At 39.3% G+C, this 25,484-nt stretch overlaps 1 protein-coding gene across 3 annotated transcripts in view; it reads left to right on the top strand.

The window, feature by feature from the left end:
• Positions 1–21,988, top strand: part of trim36 (tripartite motif containing 36) — a 31,775-nt gene extending 9,787 nt beyond the window's left edge. For all 3 annotated transcript variants that reach the window (XM_022757800.1, XM_022757801.1, XM_022757802.1), the window contains exons 3-13: positions 3,188–3,534; positions 4,110–4,256; positions 5,706–5,801; positions 6,995–7,132; positions 7,309–7,424; positions 8,648–8,769; positions 14,214–14,331; positions 14,427–14,632; positions 16,935–17,118; positions 17,590–17,703; positions 18,683–21,988. In XM_022757800.1, coding sequence (XP_022613521.1) covers positions 3,188–3,534; positions 4,110–4,256; positions 5,706–5,801; positions 6,995–7,132; positions 7,309–7,424; positions 8,648–8,769; positions 14,214–14,331; positions 14,427–14,632; positions 16,935–17,118; positions 17,590–17,703; positions 18,683–19,052 — 1,958 coding nt within the window. In that variant the 3' untranslated portion in view covers positions 19,053–21,988. The remainder of the gene's footprint in view (positions 1–3,187; positions 3,535–4,109; positions 4,257–5,705; positions 5,802–6,994; positions 7,133–7,308; positions 7,425–8,647; positions 8,770–14,213; positions 14,332–14,426; positions 14,633–16,934; positions 17,119–17,589; positions 17,704–18,682) is intronic.
• The last annotated feature ends 3,496 nt before the right edge of the window (positions 21,989–25,484 follow it).

The raw sequence follows: 25,484 nt of genomic DNA on the forward strand, positions 1-25,484 counted from the left end.
ATTTAATTAAATTTCTAAGTAGGTTAGGAAAAAGAGAGGGCAACAGTGAAAACCTTAAAGCGATGATGAGTCAGCATACGAGGAGAAGTGGCATGGTGTGAAGTAGGAGAGATGAGAATCGAAGCGAGGTAGAGTCCTCGACAGGAAGGTTGGCAAGTGGCAAAAAGAAATTAAAAGGAGCCAAGACTAAATTTAGTGAGAAAGGGGTGAGGATGTTGCCTGGGAGTTGAAGTGGGACAGGAATGTGTGTGTCTGCCCTGACGCCCTGGTGTGTGTGTGTGTGTGTGTGTGTGTGTGTGTGTGTGTGTGTGTGTGTGTGTGTGTGTGTGGTGTGTGTGTGTGTGTGTGTGTGGTGTGTGTGTGTGTGGTGTGTGTGTGTGTGTGTGTGTGTGTGTGTGTGTGTGTGTGTGTGTGTGTGTGTGTGTGTGTGTCTCTCTCTGTACACTAGCTAAGCTTTGCATTCATTTTCGTAAAACATGGAGGCAAATAAAACTGCTTTATTGCGATGGAGAACTGTAGGTCTGTGTTGTTTCTGAGTTAAACACACACACATACTGATGGAAAACCTACAATATGTTTGGGCTTGTGAAGATTCTTAACTGGCTTTTTCTGATTGATATCTGTGCCTTTAGGGTACTGTTAATGCTTGACTTGACAATCATAACTTTCAGAAACAGATTGTCTGAACACAGACCTGTTTCAGCTTACCTCTAATCATTTTCGGCATAATGAATTGGGACGTGTCAGATTGCCATCCAAGTAAAACAATCCTGAATACCATTTTCTTTTTAGTTTGATTAGGCCAATTAATGCAGTAATTTGACATGCTCAGTGGATGTTTTTAAGAAAAAATGTCATTATCTTCTTTGTTTAAAGCACAGGGGAGAATTTTGTCTCAAAAAACAACCTCTCAATACGAATCCCCTCCAGACAATAATAGACCTGGAAACTCAACCAAAAAGCAGTAAAAAAGGAAATAACACGTGGTGTCACCAATAACAATACAATCTTTAAAAAAGAAAAGCAGGAGAAAATGAGAAGTAAAGTGATTTTATTTATTTATTTTTTTCTTCAGCCTTTCAGTGAATGGATTAACATGTCTACAAACTTTATTTGCATAAGAAATGAGGAAACATTTCCTGGATTTCCCATTTATTATTCAATTTTTATACAAATTCTATTCAAACATCCCCCTCTGCAGTCACTGACAGAACAAAATGCAAATACTAATGTTTGGATAGGAAAATAACATTTAACAAGCCTAAACAGAACAGACTGACTGGAACGTAAAAATACTACTACATCAGTTCAGGCATCAAACAGTGTCCTAAGATTTGTGCAGGGGAGAAAAGCCAAGCCCTTTTTGCACAGCGAGATTGTAGCAGCGCTGCAATGACTCGTCAGTTTCTGCCTTCGTTCTGCCTCCCTCTGTAGATCAACACACACGTACACCCTTTGCTGCAGGCACCTCCTGTCTGCTTCTTGTTGGCTCACACCTGCTGTCCTGACCAGAGAAGCTGAGTCACTGTGCAACATCCAAACGTGACACACGAAAAAAAATACGTGTATATACGGTAGATGTACTTACTGTCTTTGCAGGGGTTAAAGACTGGCTGGAGTTCTTTTCATGTAGTGACTTCACTTGTTGTAACAAGACCATGTCACCTTCATCACCCTCATCAGACAGACGTTTTTCATCATAACATCACAATGCAATTTTAAATTCACCTTTGTCATATGGTTTCAGGTAGGAAGGGCAGTCGATATGTAGCAAACAAAGCTCAGTAGTTCAGTTTGCTGTCAGATCAGGCAGATATTGCCTCTAGGTAGTAAACTGTCCCTACACTGTCAGTCTTCAGTTCTGCTCATGTCACTCAGTCATACGGCATGCACATGGCTGCTTGTATCACATAATTTATGTTTGCTGTTCTGCCTCTGCTTTTCCCTCAGCTGCACCTTTTTGCAAAGTGCTGTTTTGAAATAGTTTCCCCGTATTTCGCTTTCCTGAGGAGTGTTTGATTTAATTTTCAGGTCCTCGGAAACGGAGTGGACATACTGGCTTGCAAACTGAGATAAATCCAGCACTCCTCGCTTCCCCTGTCCCCCACAAACGTGAAGCAATATTTTTATTTCTGTGTGTATTGAATTAAGTTTGCTGGCTTTAAGTGTGTGGTAACAGTGTTTTACAGACCCTGCTTGTGTCTGTGATGTGACCTTGTATAACAGATCCTTTTGTTTCCACCTCATGTTACTGTGTTGCTGCTTTGTTACGATGCTGCTGCATCAGTAACAAGCACGATATTGTGAGAAACTCTTGAAAGCAGTTCTGCTTTAAGAGGAGTTTTGTCATGTGGAAGTAAGTGTTGTTGCATTGAACTGGACATGTGATAATAAAGTTCAATTGCTAGAATTATTTATTTTATTTTTTTATTTAAAACTTAAGTTCTATTTCAGTGTAATTCAGTTGCATTGCTTGGTTTAAAAATTCTGGGCTTTGTCACATTGCCATACTTTTATTTTCTGTCTGGAATTATTTCCTTTTGTCCAGATCATTGTGAGCACTTAAAATACTCTTCCCTCCTGTGGTAAACATTGAGTGACTTGCAGTGTAAAACTGATTTCTCATAAAGACAATGTATTCTTTATAAACTCCAAGGATGCTATCCTCCCCATGACTATCCTGTATCTCATCATTCTTCCACCTGCCCCAGTAGTCTTGCACTGTCTCTCTTCCTGGACTTTATTTCTCTGTATGACAACTGCTCGATTATATTGCCTGGTGTTTTGCTCCATACATCCACGTCTCTATTGAGTAGTGGTCATTGTGGAAATAAACCATAAACGGAGACATGCTGAGGCCCTATTTGTGAAGGCTTGATATTTTCATACGGCTTATCAAAGGCATTTTTGTCTTTAGATCATACTTGGAAAGTCAATGCCGATGATGTAATGCAGCTTTTGTGAAACTCGGCCCAGAATCTGTTGAACACAAATGGGGCCACACATTTTTCATAGCCCCTCTTTGATTCTCTTGGAAACTATTCCTTCACTGTAATTTGAAGTCAAAGAACATTGTTGTTCACATGTCAAAATAGAGCCTCAGACAAGACTTGAAACTGGGTGACCCAAGGCCAGGAATCTATTACACATGATCTTATCTCACTTTTCCTCCTTTGCTCTCCTCCAGGCTCTATCTCGTCCCCGGGATGGCGCAGAGGGTCTGTGACTCCCAGAGTCACCACCATCCCATGCCCAGGTTGCCAGCATGACATTGACCTTGGCGAGCGCGGCATCAGCATGCTGTTCCGTAACTTCACCCTGGAGAGCATTGTTGAGCGCTACCGCCAGGCTGCCCGTGCTGCCGTGGCAATCATGTGTAACATCTGCAAGCCTCCACAGCAGCAGGAAGCCACGAAGAGCTGTATGGACTGCAAGGCTAGCTATTGTAATGAGTGCTTCAAGCTGCACCACCCATGGGGCACGCCCAAAGCTCAGCACGAATATGTTGGTCCCACAACGAACTTTAGACCGAAGGCAAGTGTCATCACTGGTCATCTTTTTCTGTATTTCTCTGTGGTTTCCAAACACCCAAACAAACTATTCATTCAGTTGAACTATGAACATTCTGAGGTGATAAGATGTCACATGAGTCAAAGATAAACATAAGCAAGTATAGATTTCTTTTAAAAGGTTGAATGGATTAGAAATGTTTACTAAGGATTCAGATGTTGGTGAATGTAAACAGCTTGAAATCTGTTACTGTCAGGTTATATTGATCATTAATTGCTAGCCAGCAATGTCTCTTAATTGAGTGGCCGTCCGACAATTTGATTCACTGATCTTAGAATACTTTAAAATACTCTCAGATGAACTTCTGATGGGGATTTTGGCAGAAATTCTATTTCAAGACGCTTCAGGAAATGGCTCACAGAGAGCTGTCTAGATGCTTTTCAAAATATGGGTCATCTTCCTGTTTCACTTCAGCTAGTTTTTGATCACCGACGTGTAAAAGAAACCTGCATCAGCCTGTACTGTCAAACATTGCAGTTATGTGTGTGTATGTATTTGTTGGTGTAATTTTAAGTCATTTGTTCTGTTAAATATCCCAGGTGCTCATGTGCCCGGAGCACGAGATGGAGAAGGTGAACATGTACTGTGAGGTCTGCAGACGACCTGTGTGTCACCTCTGCAAGCTGGGAGGATCCCACGCCAACCACAAAGTCACCTCCATGAGCAGTGCCTACAAGATCCTCAAGGTGACACAATCAGACGCTGTTACACTTTGAGAACAGATAGTTTGGCTACTGTGTGTGATTGTTTTGTTATCTGCAATAGCTAACACAATACTGGCTTATGATAACAAGGATTAAATTGAAGCTTGTATACAATGCCACTGTTAGTCAAGGCCTGAAATAGTCATGGCCAAGCAAATCAGCTTTGCTACTTGAGCTTATTCATGTTTTTACACTGAAAATGCCAATAACAACTGCTTTGTGATCTTACTTAGTAGGTTACAATTGTACAATTTACAGGCCTTTGTTGTTATATGATGCTACCCCCCCCCCCCCAGAAGTTCAGTCTAGTGTCACTAGATGTACATAACTGCATTTAATAACCTGAAACTGAGTAAAAGCCTTTTGATGAGTAACATCCTCCCATTCGGTGGGATTAGTTGGGCTATAGCTAATCTATTTAACAAAACCTTAAGGGCAGGGTTTTTGTTGTGCTGTGCCACCTGTGGACTGCTCCCTGAATCTCTCATCTGCTGCTGTAATATTAATGCCTGACCTGTACCTGTACCTGTGCTGGCATGCACAGACACTGGACTGTAGATATAAATCTCTCTTTGTTGGAAACCGAAACCCAGGCTGGCTAAGCGGGTTAAAACTAATTGGACTCGCATGTGGTCATCAGTAGAATTAATTTCAATCAGTTTGAGTGTTTGGTTTAGCTTCTGTGCATCTTGATTGTGTTGTGGACGATCTGGTTGCTATAACGACACTAAGAAACACAAAAAAAACATCAAACCTTTGACAGAAGATGTTTAAAGTGAAATATATTGAATAGTAATTTAATCTTGTTGGCATGGGCACTCCAGCTTAGTAGACTTGATGCTTGGGGGTTCAGCAAGTCGAGGCAGAATCTGTATGTAATTCAATCTGCTGGTCTGTGTTAACACAAACACTATTGTGCTTAATATTTAATGAGACCATTTGTTCCCCATGATTTTGTGTGCACTGTATCTTCAAATTGTTGGAAGGCGTATCAGATATCCTGAACAGTCCCGGAAACCTTTGTCATTCCGGAAGTAGTTTGGTCATATCATGAATGTTGTTTGACATGCTGCACCCACTGAAACAGGCTGCACCCACTGAAACAGGCTATCACACTCTGCATGTATCCAGAACTTTATATGCATCTGGGAATACTGCAGGTTGCAGCTGCAGTCATGAATAATGTAAGATGAGAGGAAAATGTTGTGCTCACATTCCCAAACTTCAGCTCTAACATTAGTAGAAACTGATAAAATCCCACTTGATTCTTTACAATAGCATGTATTCTGATGACGTTTTGCATGTATGCCTTAAATCACAGTTGTGTAAGTCATATTGTCTCGTCTCGGTGCTGTGTCCATGTGTACATGTTTCAGATTTAAAGACCTTAAGAAATCTGCTGCAAATTCTGCCTATCCTTTTTCTCACCAGGAGAAGCTGGCCAAGAGTATCCATTACCTCATCAGTAAAGAGGACCAGGTCAGGACTCAGATTACTGAGCTTGAGGTGCTCATCAATCAGACTGAGGTAAGAGAGCTGACTCATGCTGCTGCAAACGCCAACATCCTTTTCCCACTCTACGCCGAAAAGAGTTTTTACTTGATTTTCAAAATCAAAATAATTTTTCCTTCATTTACTGTCCTTTTTATCCCCTTTTATTGCCCTTGATTTTTTTTTTTTTTTTTTTTTTTTTTTTTTTAACCAAAGAATGAAATTGGATTTAACAACAGCATACAACTCATTAATCAACAGGCAAAATGACTGGATTTAAAGTTTCTTCAATCCATTTTCTGAATAATGTAATAGATATTTTATATTTAAATATTTTTATTCATTTCCAATTTTAGACCTATCCTTTCAGGTCTCCAACTTCCCCTCTACTCCTGCTTCTTAAAGAGTTGTCTTAACATTTCTTAATCTTTTCTAACCCTGTGAAAAAATGGTAAATCACAACTCTCATCCCCCCTTGAATGTAACACACATAATGAATATGTGTGTTAATCCCTGTATATACAGCTTTTTTTCTTTTCTTTTTTGTTTTTGTTTTACAGAATACAAATATTTATATAGCTTTCTCAAAACCAGTCTGTTAAGTTGAGGAACAATTACATGTCTTTGTGTACGAATAAGGAAGGTCACTAACCAAACAGTATGCAAACCACACAAACAAGGAAACACAGGATTTGCTGACGAGGTCCCTCATGCATGTCTGGGTTTCAGACTGAGCTTCTTCCCTCTTTTCTTTGATGCTTCTCTGAATGGATAGTGTTTAAATGAGCTACACTTTCATTGTTTATAAGAGCAAAGTGTGTGTGTCTAATATAGATGGTAGGATAATAGGATAATCATCTGAAAAAGGAAGTGTCACTGTGTGAGGTAAACCTTTAGGCTTCTACTTAAATATTAAGCATCTGTCAAACAAAGGTATAAATACATCAATTAACATAATAATGCTGAATTATTATAGTTGAATCAAGTAAAACTGTACCTTTTACTGTCTGTTTCCTCAATAGTCTTGTGAGGAGTAGAAAAGATGACAGCAATCATCACCCATCAGATAGTTTAAAATTGTACCGATAATGATTGTGTCTTGTGACTGGCAACTCTGAAGAAGTGTTTATGTAAACTACAGCCTATATATTGATTTAGGGAGGGAAATATGAAAAGAGAATTTGATTTAGTTTGCACAAATTAATGTCAAACTTGTCTCCTTCATAAAGGAAAATGGCCAGCTAGCAGAGCGTCGAGCCAACGAACACTTTGAGCGTCTGTTTGAGACGCTGCAGGAGAGGAAGTCAGAGATGCTGAGATCTATTGAACAGTCTCGTAACCGACGCCTGAACCAACTCAAGGGCCAGGTATAAAATACTAGGACTGAATTTCATTTCTGTTGTTTATCCTCTACATGTATGCATGCTTCTTTACTTACTGTATTCTTAGCTGTGGGCAGGGGTGAAAACAAGCCTATCTTTAAAGATGCTGTTAGAATGACTGCAATTATGAAATGCAATGGCTTTTTATTAATATTTCCCAGGTGGAGGAGTACCAAGGCATGCTGGAGAACAGTGGTCTAGTGGGCTACGCTCAGGAGGTGCTGAAAGAGACGGACCAGTCCTGCTTCGTACAGACTGCAAAGCAACTGCATGTCAGGTACAGCTGGGTGATACTGGCTTAATCCTTTTATAACAACATTTTTGAATCAATACATTTATTTAGTCAATTCAGACAAGGAAAACAACATGTATGGAGTATTACAATATTATAAGGAAAATCCTACTCACTTTTTGATATTAATGATGCCTACAATGTATTGGCATGTCTGGTGCCATTAATGATGTACATAGAGGTTTGCAAAATAAGCTAAAGGCTAGCATCAATAAATACATTTTCACAAAGCAGTTAGTGACTTACAATGTTTATGGATCATTAAAAAAAACAGGATATATTTAAATTGTTGTTGTTTTAAAGTAATATTTAAATGGGGAATGTGAATTAAATAGAATTGTCATCACCTACAAAATTTTATCATAAAACTTAAGCATCAGTCAATTAGAGGGACATAATCAACAACATTACCAGTGCACTGAAGCCTCTCTCTGGTGTCTTGAAGTTGTCCTCCTTCAACCTAATAACAGGATGCTGGGCCAAGATGGACAGTAATGGTTATTCATAGCTTTTACCCACTAAAATCCTGACTGTAAACTGTCAAATTAATAATTCAGCAGGTTACTACTCATTGCTTGATATAAATTCATTACAGATTACAGAAGCTAAACATTGTTTAACAAGCTCCACAGTCACCGACTGAAATCTGCTATGACTCTTTTCGTGTTGTCCACATACATCATTAGCGACGCCTTCCTGTTTCCAGTGGGATTTGGTCAGTTTTATTTTAGTGTTCAATCTGATTATGTGTCTGAGGGACTGGAGTGTGTCAGGAGCAGACAAAACCACGTGCAGAGGTTACCAAACTCAAGGGCAATTAAGGAAAGACTTGTGCAGTCAACACTGTCTTCTGCTCTAAGCTTAATCTCCATTAACAGCTTTGGATAATCAGGGAAACTTTTCACTCCCAAGAGCATGATACTGTGGCCTTCAGTTTTCTCCTGTTGACAAACACTTGGTTTTTAATCCCCTGTTTCACATAAGAAAGATAATATAAATATAGATACAGCTGACTATTATACTATTAAAATTATGTTGAAACATAATATAATTGGAACATAATATAACTGAGAGGAAAAGTCCTCCTGCTATGAATAGCAGTCTGTGTCCTTGTTATATTGAGCTTACAAAAGTGAGTTTAAGTTACTCAGAATCAGCCTCCAGTGATGGCAATTTTATCATGTTATATCTGTCTTGTGTGTCTTCAGGATCCAGAAAGCTACAGAGTCTCTGAGGACTTTCCACCCTGCAGCCACCCCCTGCTTTGATGAATTTGTGCTGGAAACATCCAAAGAAGAAACTCTGTTGAAAGAGATGTGTTTTGGTGGAGGTATGACCAATTTTATTTCAGTTAAATTGTGTGAGGTGAAAATAAACATGCTATTTTGCTCACTATTATTTTTATGCTCCATGCCATCATCTTCTCAGGAACACTCTTGCATCTTTACCAAAAGCAAGGTTCAGAAATTGAATGTGGGTTAGGGTTGGGGTTTGAAATTTTGATCCATCAAACATGTTTTACAGACTTTGTGAACCTTGTTTTCCAGGGCGTTCTGTGCTTTAATATTCTTCCATTGATGTGATGTTTGGTTTCCACACATCATGAGTTTATCAGGAAAACATGGTGATGTTTTCTACTTCTATTCAGCTTTGAACATGAAGACCCTGTGAACTGTGCTGTGCTAAAAGGTCAGAGGTCATCTGTGGGCAGCTAAATTGGATAAACAGGTAGAACCCTGGATATAGTCAAAGCAGATTTTGCTCCTCTGTGAAGCTTTGTTCTGGTCTGCTCGTTTACAGAGGCTTGTTATATTAAGGACTCATCAGGTAGAAGTTTCCCAGGGATGAATGGATACACACTTTTTTGATTTTGAGTCTTTTTTTTTTTTTTTTTTAATAAAAAAGAAGGATTATTCCACACACTATTTTAGATTTACTCAGTTTTATGAGACCATGAGGCAAAAGAGCAAATTGTTGCTGACTGATGCACAAGCAAGAGGACCATTCATGTGGCCAATGATAATTCGTCATACTGTCAGTCCAGATACAATAATTTTTCCAATGCAAACTTGAAATATAACAAATAACAAACTTAGAGATATTTTAAGTTTGTCAGGTGATAAACAACAGTGTCCTTCTTTGTAAACCGTTCATTTTTATTCTATAAATTTAATCTTGAAAGTGTTGATGAAAATTTTAATTTATTTTGAGAATAAATATCTGTGAGCTTTAATAGCTGAGCCACTTGTTATGTTTAAAAATGTAATCAGACATAACAAATAATCAATAAAAGCTGCTATTAGCAAAGGTCAAAAGTCCGTAGATAATCGAGCAGGTTGCAAAAATTTCTCGATAAGGAAGTGGAATCACAGAGGGTCACTGAAAGGTAACATCTTCATCAACCTAAAGGTGACAGTCTTTGGCTTGACTCATCAAGCAGCTGGACTGATATGCATATTGCAAAATATGGTCAAAACTTAGTCATTGTCAGATTAAGCTGTTTGCTACCATATCTAGAATTCAGCTTATATACTTATCTAAAGCTGGAGAATTGTACGTACTATACTGTAGTTATGCTTACTCTAATCGCCCATTATTGCATTAACGTAAGCAGAGCACGATATTTATATCGGATCTACTGTACTAACATTTATACCTTAAATTGGATGATAGGATTGGAGATCGGAACAGACTTGTTACGGTTGAGTGATGGTTGTCGACATTTGGCTGCGTGTGGCCGAGGCTCGTTTCAAATGCCTTTTTTAGTGTGGCTCGTATCTAATGTGACAACATCATGTGTGTCAGTGTCTGGGAGGGAGCGCAGTATTGAATATCATTGCAGATAGAGACAGTAGGTTGTGACACATTCAGTCATAGGAAGTCAATAACAGATGACTGGTGTTTGGGGCATCCTAAAATGTGTCACGCTGGTCATTGTCAACACAAGGCAAAGCTTTGAGTGGCAGCTGTGCTTCCAGACCTTAGCCTGACATTGTAGACAACCCTGAGGCCTCTCTTGGTGCAGAGACATTATTCCTCAAGTGGATGAAACTAAACAACTGACAGTTATTGCAGTGGCTGTTGGTGACAAGCAAAGCTGGGACTAGGATGAGTTTGTGGCTGTGGGCCTTTGTTGCAACACTGGAGAGCCCCCTGTTAGTTTGTTTAAAATCAGTGATGTGAGATTCATCTCGGAGGCTGCAGTTGGCTCTTTCTGTACGAATCATCAAAAGAAATGGATAATTATCAAATTACAGTGGAGTTGATGGTTTGATAAAGGAACCACTTTAAACCACTTTGCTAAATGGATAGAAAGTGCGTCTGTCACAAGTGATGCAAAATGGTGGAAAAAGTCAGGTTTTCCAGAAGTAATTCTTTGGGTGTGAACTTTTAAGATCTTTCTGGCCAAATTGTCATTGAATCATCAGATATTCAACGGACACAGTGAAAAAAGCAGTAGGATGTAATAAGGAAGCCCAAAAAAGTCACATTAAACACAAATCAGTAAACTATTCAATCACCACAACATAGTATGCAAAGATGACTTGAATTGTTTAAAGCATTCAGACAATTTATTAGCTGTTGATAGCAACTGATTTCACCATCTGTGACTAAATGCAAAAACTTATTACTTATTACAAATAATTGGTGTTGATGTTTCTATGAATGTTGTTGTTTTTATTTACAATTTTTGTAACAGTTGGTTATTTTCCTTTTTATTAGAATATTTTCATAGTGTTTAAACCAAATTAGCAAAAAATTAACATGTAATTCCATACAAATCAAGTTTGATTGTGATTTGTACTATAAATGGAGCTTAAACTTCATTGAAATTTTAACCTGGTAAAACTAGAAAATCTCTTGAATTGCTGTGTATCTATCATTCTTTTGTGGAGGTGATTTGTGTCAGTAACACTTTGAGACATAAACTGTAGATGAACAGTGTTACTACATAAGGATATTTCTAAATGGAAATAAATCTGCATCTTCCAATCCTCAAATTATTCTATAGTTCGTCTGTTCTGCAGTTTTCTTTTTGTTTGAACCATAACCTGAGATCATCCTGACCAATAATATTCACTAAATTGTTATTCTTAGAACTTTCTAAGAATTTGCTTATTTGGTTATTAATTCTCTTATGATGCCTATAGTGGAGAAAAAAGGTTTTTCATGTAAGAAGGTACCCTAAACGAATCAGTGCTGCATCACTTTTGGGAAAGTGCTGCATGCGGCAGTTGGGTGGCAGTCATATTGATGTGTGTCTTTTAATCTAAGTGGCCTGCAGGACTTGATGGTGCTCTTAGTTTGAGCTTAAAGAGAGAAAAGAAGCAGTGGGGGCATTTATATACTGCAGTAATTTAATTGAAGTCTTGGCAGCAGTGAGGAACCACTACAGTGTCTCTGAATAATACCCCTAAGCCCTCATAGATCCATTATACAGGAAACTGAAAACACATTTATGTTCAGTAATAAGGGTGTTTTGAAAAACTTGAGGTTGACTTTAGATTTATTTCTGCCCTGACTGTAAAGCTGTCCATTATTGTCCTTGATGAGTATGTTTTGTCCTCAGCTCAAGTGGCAAAAACATCAGTTGAGTGTGAAGTCTTATCTCATGATTGCCAGCCTTCCTGATGTATAATGTTGTATGTGTTGGATTTTGTTCAGTGCCTATAGTTTATCCATGCTCTTTTACGACATCCCTTCCTCTCTTGGATAACGGCGTATTTGTGCTCTCCCATGTTAACCCAGCTGTGCCCTTGCTGCAGGTTTTGACCCCATGCTCTGCTTCTCAAGAGGCTTTGAAAGACTATTTTGTCAAGTATAAATGCCCATTTGTGGTCCATTTCAATTTGGAGTTTCCTTAAAAATGTCAGGCTGAGAAGAGTGTTTTTCTCAACTATTTTCCACTTTAAGTCAGCCGTAATATGTTACAGCACAGGATACAGTTTATTTGAGCAGATTATAAGGAAGTGACAAGTTGAAAGTCAAATTCTCTCACATTTTCAGAGAGAGCAGTGGAATGAAAATGGACACAACAGAAAGCAGCTCCCTGCAGTGTAACTTGGCCTTGGTGCTGTCTGCCTGGCAGCAGCCTGTCCTGTATGTGATCAATAGTGCTGTTTTTTTGCTGAACTCTGGGGACTACAGCCTGCTGTGCTGGATGGCTGACCGCCCCATTTGGTCCATCTGTTGGAAATGGGTGGGGAAAAAAGACATGATTCATAAGACATTATATATAAGACATGTATCTCTTTTGTAATTTGTGATATACACTGGAGTTGTAACTCATTACTTTACTGCTCATCTGATATGAGGTTGAGGTGTAATTCTGTTGTTGCAGGGGTTAAGATGGGAGGAATTAAAGTCTTGAGTGTCTTGACTCAGGATATTTAGTTTTGTAGTTTATTTGAAAGGGATTGTTTCCAGTGGTCAACAGATGAAAATGAGAGGTTGCCTTTGCAAAAAGCTAAAAGGCACCCTAAACATCAAATATGAATACAATTGTAAAGTTCAGGCAGGACACCAGGAATGAGAAATGTCATCTTCTTTTAATCCTGCATTATCTAATAATGTACCCTCTATAATGTATCTGCTCAGTATAGTATGTTACCAGCATGGCATGTAATTGCACATGAAAATGTGTTGGGCTATAAAAGGACAGAAGCTCATGAAGGAGAGCTGTGCCACTTTGGAGACTGAGGATTAGCCAATTGACTTTGGAGAAAGCTCAGCAGTAGTAGTGACACTGGTCAGCGAGGGGAATCCGTCTCTATGGGAAAAGAGCTTTAGAAGTGGGAGTTATTGGAAATGTCAAAAGATGAAGAAAATGGGAATTCTCACAGGGAGAGTGTTAGATGTATAGAAAAATGTCTTGATTTTAGAGAGACGGCGACCTATATGGTGACAGTAATGTAGAGAGAGAACTGTAAATGATAAGGTAAGAGCAATCCTTACACAGTGGATGCGGCTGACATAAATGAGAGGACAGATGGGAAGTGGGCTGTTGGTATGAAAATCTAAAGTCAGAGCTAGACAGATTGATGCTTCGTAGGAAATCCTTTCAACCACCAATAGGAGGAAAAATAACAAATGTGAGAAAGTGGAATGAAAGGGAAAGTGGAAGAGAGGTGGTGGTGGTGGTGGTGCTTTGCAAAGTGCATTTCCTGACACTGAGTCTGTGAAAACCTCTTAACAGGCTCCATTATGTAAGATGGTCTTGTCCATTGTCCTGAGTGGATAGTTCTGATCCTAGCAAACCTAATCTTTGCTGCACTTACACGGCTTCATTTGCTTAAGCTCAAGTTATTGAGCTGAAGTACTGTACTTAGCATGATTAAGACATTTTACTGGAATTCCCTTGTGTTTGTAGTAGTTTTTCCATTTATGCATAAGGTCTGTTACATCTTGCTAATCACCACAAATGAGTTTTTCCGTATTAACCCCTGTCATGTGCAATGTGTTTAAGCCTGGACAAAAATGCATTTTATTGCTCAATTTTTGGCATTGCTTTGAAATTAAATTTTTTGTTGGCTGCATCTCTCTCTCTCTCTCTCTCTCTCTCTCTCTCTCTCTCTCTCTCGTTCGTACACGTCACACGTTATATTTTAGACCCCTTCTCTGTCACAGACTGAAAAAACACAAGGTCTACTTGTTTGCTTACCACAAATCATAATTAGTTGAAGGATGGCCTATGTTGAGAGTCTTGATTCCCCGATTACTCAGATTCTCTTCATTTTGCTAACTGGTTATCACGGTTTTCTTCTCTTTATGCAGTTCCAGACCCTCCTCTGATTGACCTGTCCCATAGCAGAGTCTATAATGAGGCCTCAATCTGCTGGAGGCTGTCTGATGATCATCTGCCAACAGATCACCACGTGGTTGAGTACCGCAGGTGGGTGCAAACACACAAAGAAATAACAGCAAGATCAACAGACAAGCTATTTGGTAAAATTTTTATTACTTGACTTTGATTTTCTTTTTCTCCAGACTCAGTGGCCCAGGCCACTCCCCATCCCAGGAGGACGGTGAGGACAGTGGGGTCTGGAGGGCTACAGACAGGGTGTATGGTCCCAGCACTGTGGTGTGTGACCTGGAGCCTGACAGCCTGTACTCCTTCAGGGTGCGAAGCTGCAGGAACTCCATGTTCAGCCCCTACAGCCCTGAGGTCACCTTCCACTCACCGCCTGCACCTGGTAAGCTGGGGATGTGGTGAAGTTTTCCATATAGTTGACAATTTGTTGCATATGTCTGCTCCCTGTTTTTTTTTTTTTTTAAGATCAATCAATACAATCTATGTCATTGTTGATGCCAAGTGCAATGTTAATTATGCACGGGATTAGGCTCCTGATTGTCGAAGAACCAGCCCCTGTTATTGGGCCTCTTTTGGCCAAGGCAACGGCTAAGCTCCTCTGTCCCTTTTTACTTCTCTGAGCACGTGTGAGAGTTTAGCATTTAGCACTGGGCTTGATTTTAGGAAGATTATCAGATGGCAGATGCTTTACTGTTTTTTAAATTTTGAATTGTCTTGTAGCCAGCATGCAGGAGGTAATGAAGCACAATGGTGTTTTAGTTTATCACCATGGTAATGGCTTTTGTTTCAGATGGCTGAAACCAATATAGCTTTTGTCTGTGTGTGGGGGTGGAGGCAATGTGACAGCTTGGACGAAGAAACCTGCAGTCGCATCTGTTGCTGGCATTTTAAGCTTGCCTGACAGACGCAAGGTGGAATTCATTAAAAACGATCATCATCCCCAACCATCTGCTGAACTTGAATTTGAATCATATTTTCCCAGTAGGGGACTGTATCACTTTGGTTTTTTATTCTGCCTAGCAATCATCCCATTCTATTTGTTTAGACTGCCTGTGTACATACCTGTCTACTCTAGGTATAAAAGTCCTTGCTGAGGTGTTTTCTGTAGCAGTGTCACATCCCAGAAATCACTACACGTTTTCCCCTTCCACGGCAGAGGCCTGCATCTGTTGCACACATGCATCCATGACATGTCAATCTCTGATCTGATATGGCTTTGTTTTGATTTGTGTCCTTGTCATTTGTGTTGTGATTGGAGCTTCCACATTCCTCTGCTCCCTGGTTCGTGTAAGACTGAGCGAACGGATTCACTGTGCATCAGTAATGAGGTGGAATTTCAGGCCAGGATGACAAAACATGCGCGCATGCACTCGCATGCACGCACCCCGTTACTCATGATGAATATGAGGGGACACAGTTGAGATTTAGACAACAAAGGGCTTCTTCAGACATCCTTGCACTTAAAATTATGTCCTTGTTTTTGGGCCCCCTGGCTACAGAACGCCCAGATTTCAAAGTTTTGTGGTCGTTCACTGTTTTCTGTCCCAGGTGCTGATAAGTCAACACTGACTTACTGTTAAAAGATCCCTTCAATAAATATCAAGGTCTAGTTAACTGCATGTGAAATTTAATATATAGTTGCTTTGGGACTAATTCAGTGCTGCATCAACCGTTTGCCACCATTTTTTGTATTTTCATTAAATGACAATAACATCATTTTACAGTACTAAGCAAATGGCAAAGGTTGTTTTGCAACATGGATGTAGGTATTTTCATATTAAAGATGAACTGATTCCAAATACAAGACGAATAAGATCAGCTGATCTGGTCCGTTATTTTTGATGACACAACCGGTGTCAGTGAGCAAAAATAATCAAGTCAGAATTTCATCATTATAGAAGCTTGTATGTGCCAAAAATGCATAAAAATAAGCCAGTTTACATATGTCTCTGACATGGCACTGCATTACATGATAGGATTCCAGTCCAGCCGGACAGGATGGCTGTCAGTATCAGTGCATCCCTACTACATAACTGCACATAAAGCTGCAGCATTGGTGGCTGTTCACCCTTTAGGCAGGCTTATACTATTATCATTATCATGCCCTAGTTAGTATAAGGACTTCCCTAGATGCATGCAAATTAACCGGTCTTCCCCAGTGTAGACCTCATATTGCATAGGATGGTTGAGTGAACAGGCATAATCATGTCAGCCTTCATGTATGCTGGATTATGGTAATTGTGGCCTTTGGCCAATAAACTATTTATAGAATGTGTTTAATTGCATCCAGATGACAAATATAAATGGCAGCTACACATAAGAAATGAGGATTGAGTTTCATTGCACTGTTATTCTTCATGGTGTGACGATAATGGCAAGTAGGTCTTTGTGTGGCTTTTTAAGATTGTGCTATAGCACCCCCATGTGTCAGCCTTGGGCTCCTACTCTTTCCTACCCAAACTGAAAACACAGGGAATAAACTATGTGTGTGTCTGTGTGTGTTCAACAAAATCACTTCTCCTGAACTTAATCTGTTTTTCTCCTCTTCTGAATTCTTTCTCTTGCTGTCCCCTCCTCTACCACTGTCTTCCGTTGTCCACCTTTCCTTTGTCTTCTCTCCCATTTTTCTATCCCCTGGGTCATTTGCCCACCCCCCCCCCCCCCCCAAATCTCTTCACATCCAGCTTTTGGTTTCCTGTTCAGTGATAAATGTGGCTTCAGTACAGAGCGACTCATTCTAAACAAGCGACGGGACACCGTGGAGAGCGTCGCAGGCATGGGCTTCCTCCTTGCAGCAGAACGTGTGCAGACGGGCAGCTATATTGGACTAGACTACATAATTGGGGACACGGGCATCTCTCAGGGAAGGTATGCCAAAAACAGACAAAGAAGCTGTGTCCAGCAGCATGCTTTATTTGCTAAATAACAAACTACTGTTGCAAAGTGATTAATATTCGATTTCTTTGAAAGGAAAAAAGGAATGCGCCGTACACACGTTAGCCATTTGTAGTTAAATCTAGGGGAAAATGACAAAACACAAGGAACACACAATGTGCTCATTAAACGAAATGAGAATATAAAATATTCAAGAGAGCAGAGATGGAACTTTATTTTTGAGCACAAGGTGGTAGGACTATTAAATTGTCATTTCTGCACGATTCTTATCAGGCTCCATTCAGACAGAGCGACATTCACTAATTACTTAGGAGAATTTTACACCAAGGATATATCGGAGGACAAATTAGAAAATAAGTGTTTCAGTAGGCAATGAATGGGTCATTATTATAATTTCCAGTAAAACCTGCTGTAAAGAATGGAATTGCTCTGTTTGTTTTGCAGACACTACTGGGCCTTCAAGGTGGAGCCATACTCCTACATGGTTAAAGTTGGTGTGGCCTCTGACTCAAAGCTGCTTGAATGGTTTCACAATCCTAGAGATACCAGCAGCCCCAGGTAAGTCCAAGCACATGTCTATAACACATGATTATCATTTACAGTTTGTCCATAATGAATAGACATTTTGAGCAACTCAAACCAAAATGTACAAAGTCTCTTTTTTTTTTTTTTCAACCGTAACATACCTGACTACACACAGACACACACAATCTCATTACAGCGATAAGTGTTTGAGTCACACCTAATCCTGTGATGTAAGAGAACCAGCATAAACTGGTTAAGAGCTTACTCGCAGACAAAGCCTGCCTCACTGGACCGGCTCATGTAAAAGCATGTTAAGGAACACATTCTTTATGCAAATACATTTTAAGTCTATGGTAAAATGGTGAAAAACATCAGGCAGCATTTAACCATTCATTAGAAGGCTGAGTATGCATTTTTCCCTTGTAAGAAAATGCCAGAAAAAGCATGCCCTTGTGAAATGGTTAACATGACTGTGGCAGAGACTATAGCTCTCAAATTTTACAGTAGAGATTAAATGATCAATCACTTAGTTAACTGACAGAAAACAAATAGGTATATAATTGATTCATTGTGCAGAATTCACAGTTTCAAACATCTTAAAATTTGAATATTTGTTCAGTTTTCTTTGTCTTTCGTTGATTGTACATTGACTGTATTTGTGTGTTTTGGCCTGTTGGTCAGACAAAACCAGTTATTTGAAGACATCATCTTAGGCATTTGGAAAATGTGATGGGCTATTTTCTCTACTTTTCTGTTATTTAATAGACGAAGCAGTTGAGGAAATAATCTGCAGACAAATTGATAATGAAAATAATCACTTGTTGTAGCCTTAACGAACGATGTTAGCCAGAACTCATTCTTTACACACCTGGAAATGAAATGGGGCAAATTATCACTCTTTCTGTTTTACACATGATTATGACACTGGCTTTGCCATAACTTTAAAAACATTTGATACAAACTTATGCCCTTGTGCACATCTATCCCCCTCGTCTCTTTCTTCATTCACCAGGTACGACCATGATAGTGGCCATGACAGCGGTAGCGAAGACACATGCTATGAGCTTTCCCAGCCCTTCACCCTCCTCACCCTGGGCATGGGCAAACTCTTCATCCCCAAGACCTCCTCATCTTCCTCTGTTTCCACAGCAAACGCATCGTCCGGTGACCCTAGTAATCGCATGCTTCCCATGCCACAGCGCTTGGGGGTATGCCTTGATTATGATGCATGCCGGGTGTATTTTTATGATGCCGACACCATGAGGTGCCTTTATGAGAGGCAGGTGGATTGTTCAGGAACAATGTATCCAGCCTTCGGCCTCATGGGCAGCGGCAAGGTTCAACTGGAAGAGTTCATCACTGCAAAGAGACTGACCTTCTGAAGAGGAATGGAGTATGATGATGCATTAGGACCTGAATCTATTTAATCTTTGGCATGTTCGAGGAAGAGCAGGTTTTATTGACAGGGTGATGGAGTACAATCCCAAACCATTTTTCCGAAGGTCAGGTGAGGCAGATGTGGTCAGGGCCTTTGGTCCGAAATGTGAAAATTGGATCTCTGCCAGAGACTGGCCTATTTAGACTTGGCATGTATAATGTATGACCGGCACATACAATGATGACACTGAATATCAGTATAAATGTGAAAGGTCTTCTCTACATACCAAAGTCTCTGTTAACTGTATTTGACCTGTTTTTAGTTGCCAGCTATGATCAGCTGTTAATGTGGTGGAATTGGCTGTAAAGTTAGTCTGCAGCCACTTTAAATTTTTGTTTTACTATGAAACGCCTTCGAGCTTACACTTGCGCTTCCTTTTTTGCCAGGTTTATGTTTATAGATAATTTTGCGTCCGTTAAGTAATGGGTGATCTTTGTTTCTTTGGCTCTTTTCTGTAACTGTTTGTCTAACTGTAGCAGCATAGGTTTAGATGTAATCTTAGTGGACCTGAAAGAGCCTTGTAGCTACTTTGAAGCTAGTGCCTTTGTGCCTTTTCTTTTCTTTAGAAAATGGGTCACTTAGTTTGCTCTAGCAAGCAGATATTGGTGTCATTGCACAAGCATTATGGAAATGATTATCAGCATAAATACTGTATGTGAGTTTTTACTGTAGGCATAGTTTGATCACAGACACTGGTGTAAAAGTTATAACAGTTAATGGTACTCATTCTAACTTGTCGTTTACCTATTTACTCTTTGTCACAAAAAAAACACTACTTTTTCTCCTTATCACAGTTATGTTCAGCTGTTTTTTGCACAATATGATGAATGAAGCCTCGCACATGATAACCTTTACAATCATCACATTTATCACTACCTAGTTGGCGTCATTGGGGTAATGGTTTTGTTTCACATTGACTGTTACACGCTCAAAAGCGTTCACCCTTACTAACAAACATGAATCCTGGAGCAATTACTTGGATTTAAAAGCCTCTCACTGTTTGCACTCTCACATCTGTTGCACTGAATGTGACTTTCACCATCATAAAAGTAGCAGGTACCAGAATGTTGTGTACTTGTAGTCAACATCATCTTGACAGTTGCAAAGTCATTAATAATAGCCAAAGCTTGTTGGTTCTGGTGCTGACTTAAGCAACACACATCTTTGTGGCCTCACAGCCTTTAAACAGTTAAAAAAATAAACAACAAAAAAAAACCACCACAGTAATTCAGGTTTTTACAAAGTGCTATCACAAAACACATTGTTCCGTACCTTTGCTACCAAGATCACAGTTTACTTGCAGTGCAGACACATGAAGTGTAGCATATTAGCATCTTGCTGGTGAGTTTGGCTATCGGGCACCTAAGTGGTTGATTGGCTTTGATTAAAGCAGCTCAGATATTTAAGTCTAAGAGAGCACACAGGACAGACAGTTCGCTGGGCAAACACACTTGGTTTTGTATAGACTTATATTGTATATGTGCCTGCACATGGGTTTGTTTGTACATTCATGTATATTTTGATTTCTGGAGGGTTAGGGTAACTGGTGTGTCTGTGTGTTTTCTCAGGTTTCTGGCCCTGACTGGGGCCCAATGCTACCTACCTCTATCTGTCAGGCCTGGAAAACCTTAACTACTGTACCTTTCCCCACAGAAACAAGTTTAGTTTAATTTGCAGCATTTGTCCATAACAGTTCAATATATCCGCCTTCTCTTTAAATGTCAAATAATAAGCTGATCTTTCAAAATGTTTGATTTTAACTTCCATGTACATATTAAACCAGATTATATTATTTTTAGTGAAATAAAGTACATCTTAAATGTTCATGTTATTAGTTGGTGTTTGCTTGTGGACTTGAAAGAAATGTGCATCATTATTGATGGAAATTACTGTTACCCTGTTCAGCTGCCTTTGTCAAGGGAGTGTGAAATGGTACTAACAACCTTTTCTTCCTCTTTTTTTGTGGTGTTGGTTCAGTTAGTCAGTTTAAAGGTTTCGGTTATAGCATATGGAGCACATAAGGGGTTTTTGTTTTGGCTTGAAAACACTTAATAAATTCATGTTCTTACATTTAGCTGGACAGAAATGTATCAAAATGAAATATTAGATTTCTGTGACAGTGTGCATATTTTGTCTTGCATGTGTTGCTGTCTATTATTTTCACTCCAGTCCTCACAGACCTGAACCGTGATTCCTGTATTTTAAAATGACTGTTTCAATGTCTCTAAAACATGTCTGTGCATTTATAAATTGGCAGAGCAGGTTCACGGGTTTTATTTGCATCACAGAATGTATTCATGATAATTACAGAACAAATGGCTGAATGTGTCTTTGTTTTTAAGGTGGTTTCCTTCTATTGGTTTGTTACAGCACAGTTGTATGTAGTTACAGAAACCTATGAAAAGGCTCGTAATCTCAACTGCTTTTCAGTAATGAATTTAGAACCAAATATTTTGCTGGCTGTCAATCTAATTCCAAGCTAGCACTTTAAAAAAAATCTGTAGCATGTCAGCAAGAGTTTGGCTGTGCAGGTGTGTATAATAAATGTGTGTGCAATATTTAACAGGCTGTAGAGCAGAAGAGAAAAGTTTAGATGGACATAAGCCTGTCGAGACAATTTGCACTGTTAATAGTTTATAGTTTACCTTGTGGTTTTAAATGCGCTTTTCCTTGATACAAAGTGAATTTTAAACACTACTTGACTTGTAGTATCACTCAAACTCTAAATTATTGACAGTGCATTTGTCTGTTTGTGTTTCCTCCAGAGGATTTGAATGTGGTGTGTAAATGGTGGATTTCTGTATGTGTAGTATGTAAAGATGTGGAAATACCGTTGTTTGCTCTGATTCCTGGAAATGCTACACTTTATAATTTACTGTGTGGGGATTTCATCAAATAAAACTAGTGTGTTTTTAAATCTATTTTGTCTCTTTAATAATGTTCAGATATTTGTGTAGTTGTTAAGTTTCTCTTTGATACATTTAACAGCTGTGGCTTGCACAAATGTTCAGGCAGCCTGTCGCCACTTTGTAACTTCATGCCAGCTAAGTATTTCAGTTCTTGCGTTAGAATTTGTCCCCCATTATTCCTTGCAGATTGCTTATATTTTATAAAAGCTGTTTTGCATGCAATACACATTTGATATCACTGCATCACTTGCTAAAGTTTAGTTTCTTAAATAGTTAATCTTCTTAGGTATGTTTAGGATGTTTGTCTTGTAATACTTCTTACAGTGGGATATTTGCTTCCATCACACATATAAGAAAACATTGACAGATGAGAGGGATAGAATTCGTTAAACTCTGGAGCTGTCTTTACATGGTATGTTCAAGAAAGAAAATACACCAAATTATGAGCATATTCCTTTGCAAGATTTTGTTGCTATTGCTACTATCTGCTATATGCAGACTTGCGACTCTTCCCACGGCCCAATTCAATTCCCTCAGGTACAATTTTTGTATTTACATATTTAATTTAATTTTGTAATCTTTTGCCTCCATACTTTTTATCTCAATACACCTCATTGTTACAATGTGTATGGCTGGCATTTAGTGTTTAGTAGCCTTTACCTCGCCAACAGTCCTGCAACAGATGTGGCCCCTGCAGAGCGCTGATCTCAACATCATGGAGTCAGTCGGATTACATAGAGAGACAGAAGACACTTAGACAGCCTAAAATCAGAGAACAAATGTGGCAACTTCTACCTGTGAGGTACCTTGAAAAACTATTGGCAAGTGAACAGATGTTGTAAAGACAAAGGTTGGTCTGAGCACTTTGTATTGTTAATTTACAAATAAAAACCAACATGGCATTATTTTTGAAAGCATCCTCACTTACTTGTGGTGCCTAAAGCTAAGTATGTATATATACAGTATTCTATTTTTATTCTATCTTATCTTATATGCAAAATAAAGCCCATGTGTTAAAATACAAAAGAGAAACACATTGCCTAACTGTTTTTTTTTATAAGGCTGCAGTTTGAATCCTAATATTTAGTGGGCTGAATATTAGAGGGGTCGATTTTAATGAGGATGGGCATAACCATTGTATTCGCCAGAGAAAGATTGAATTGTCCAACCATCCACCTGCTGAAGGATGCTGAGCTGTGGGAAGAGGAGGAGGAGTAGGAGTAGGAGTAGGAGGAGGAGGAGGAGGAGGGACGTCACGTTCGGGCCCTGTCGTTGCAACGCGGAAGAGACGAAGGAGGAAAAGAGGCTCCACGTCACTGAGGTGTAACATTGGCGTCAGTGCCACACAAGGTGCTACCTCAGTACGGTTTCAATACCATTGTGCAATTACAGAAATCCTCATGTAGGCAGTAATAATACGTATGACCACAGAGCGAAGATACATTCGGCTGTTTCTGCACTGAGCGGCCTCGGCACAGACACTGGGAATCCGCTGAAGGTAACGTACGTTGTTGGACGTTTGTGTGTTTGTCCGCTGCCTGCTAGCCAGCCCGGCTGGAGCTCAGCCACAGGACCGCGTTTCCTCTGGACACCGGTGACCTTTGCAAAAAACGATATACTGCATTTAACTGATCTAATGTCGTAGATACTATTAGAGCCAGGGTTTACTCGCAGTGACTGAGTGCCAGTGTATTGACACAGCTAGCTAGTCTGGATTTAAGCTCCGCAGGCTTCAAAGCGTTGTTTCGGTTTGACAGTTGTTGGGGTCCCGCTGCCTGCTGCTGCTGCTGCTGCTGGTTACATGGATGTACAACTGCGCATCTCATCTAATGCAAACTGTATTATCTGATAACCACCTATGGCTTATTCGTACACGGAATAAAAAACAACCGGGGCCGTTGAACAGTTGTAAGAACTGTTGGTGATACTGTAAGCACACAGTGACAACATGCTAAGGCCCATTCATTGTTGTGATTTTGATGTTGTAGACACACTGTAAAACGTGGAGCAACCCCCAGTGACGATCATTACAAGGTGCCACTATATCAGCAGCCGCTATACATACAATACAAATATGTAAAAACATGCAACGTGCAAACATCAATGCCCAAAGGATATTGCCACTAGTGATCTGAAACAGTGGATTTATCAATTAGTCGACCTACAGGAAAGCAATCGATTAATCGTTAAGGTAATTTTTCTAGCAAAACTAGTCGGAAAAAAGCCAAATATTCTTTCTTTCCAGTCAAAATAGTTGCACCTGTGCTGCTGCTGTGTATATGTGCAGTGTCAACATCTGGAGTTCAGGGAAGTCACAAAATTAATATTTGTTATCATTAGAAAGTGTTTAAACATTAATGTGATTAAATCGTAAACAGTGGATATTGAACAGAAATGCCTCATGTTTGACAAATTGTTTGATTGTAATTAAAATATTCTGAATTAGTGTATTAATAATGCATTCACCTCATAAATGACGACATATTTCTCTCTCTGACATGATAGTACAATGGCTGCTTTTAACAATAAAAAGTATCAGTTGATATGATAATGTATTGATATTATTGATCCTGGCCTTACTGATTTTACACCTAAAGATGAGGATTAACTGCCTCTGGGCAAAAATTTTTACTTGCCAGAAATTTAATGTAAAAAATTTTGATAATTGATTTATTGTCTAAATCACTTTTTTAAGCAAAAATGCCACAAAATTCACTGGTACCAGCTTCTCAGATATTAGTTTCCTGGTTTTCTGTGATAGTGACTAAAACATTGGGAGTTTTGTCTGCCGGTAAGACAAAACCAGGCCAATGGAATATGTTAACTTGGGCAACAGGGGATAATTATGGACATACTTAACTACTACATACTTGACATTTTATAAACAAAACACTCACTTGATTAGTAAAGGAAATAACTGACAGACCAAGTGATAACGAAAGTAACTGTTGGTTGCGACCTTACAGCTCTCCTGTGATGGAATAATAATACCATGCCCAAGGTTTTTTCTGTGTTAATGACTTGACTCTGCCCAGTTGGAAACTCAGCCTTGCATCTGGTGTGTCTAGGCTCAGGCTTGGAGACCAAAGATGTATTACAAACCCATTTTTGGCCATATGCGCCCTGCAAATATTCGCTCCCTCTTCAATTCATTTTAGGTGAACTCCACATGTGTGTGGTCAGCCAGTAGAAACACAGATGTGCAGTGTTTGCAGATGGAGAAGTCATTATTCTGTTTAGTACAATATTCTATGATCATGGTGATCAATATTTATCTGTTAGCCCCATCATGACATCATACCATATTCCTTTAAAACCTACATCAATTCAATACTATGACTTGTAGCCTGCTATGAATTTAGCCTCTGATTACTAATGTCAGCCGCACCTCATAAGAATGTTTGTGTGAATGTTTTGGATCTTGTATTACCAGTTGGCTCATCTGTTGTCTTTTGCTTTGTTGCTTG

The sequence above is a fragment of the Seriola dumerili genome, unplaced genomic scaffold, assembly GCF_002260705.1.
Source record: "Seriola dumerili isolate Sdu_G_001 unplaced genomic scaffold, Sdu_1.0 BDQW01000290.1, whole genome shotgun sequence".
NCBI classification, from domain to species: domain Eukaryota; kingdom Metazoa; phylum Chordata; class Actinopteri; order Carangiformes; family Carangidae; genus Seriola; species Seriola dumerili.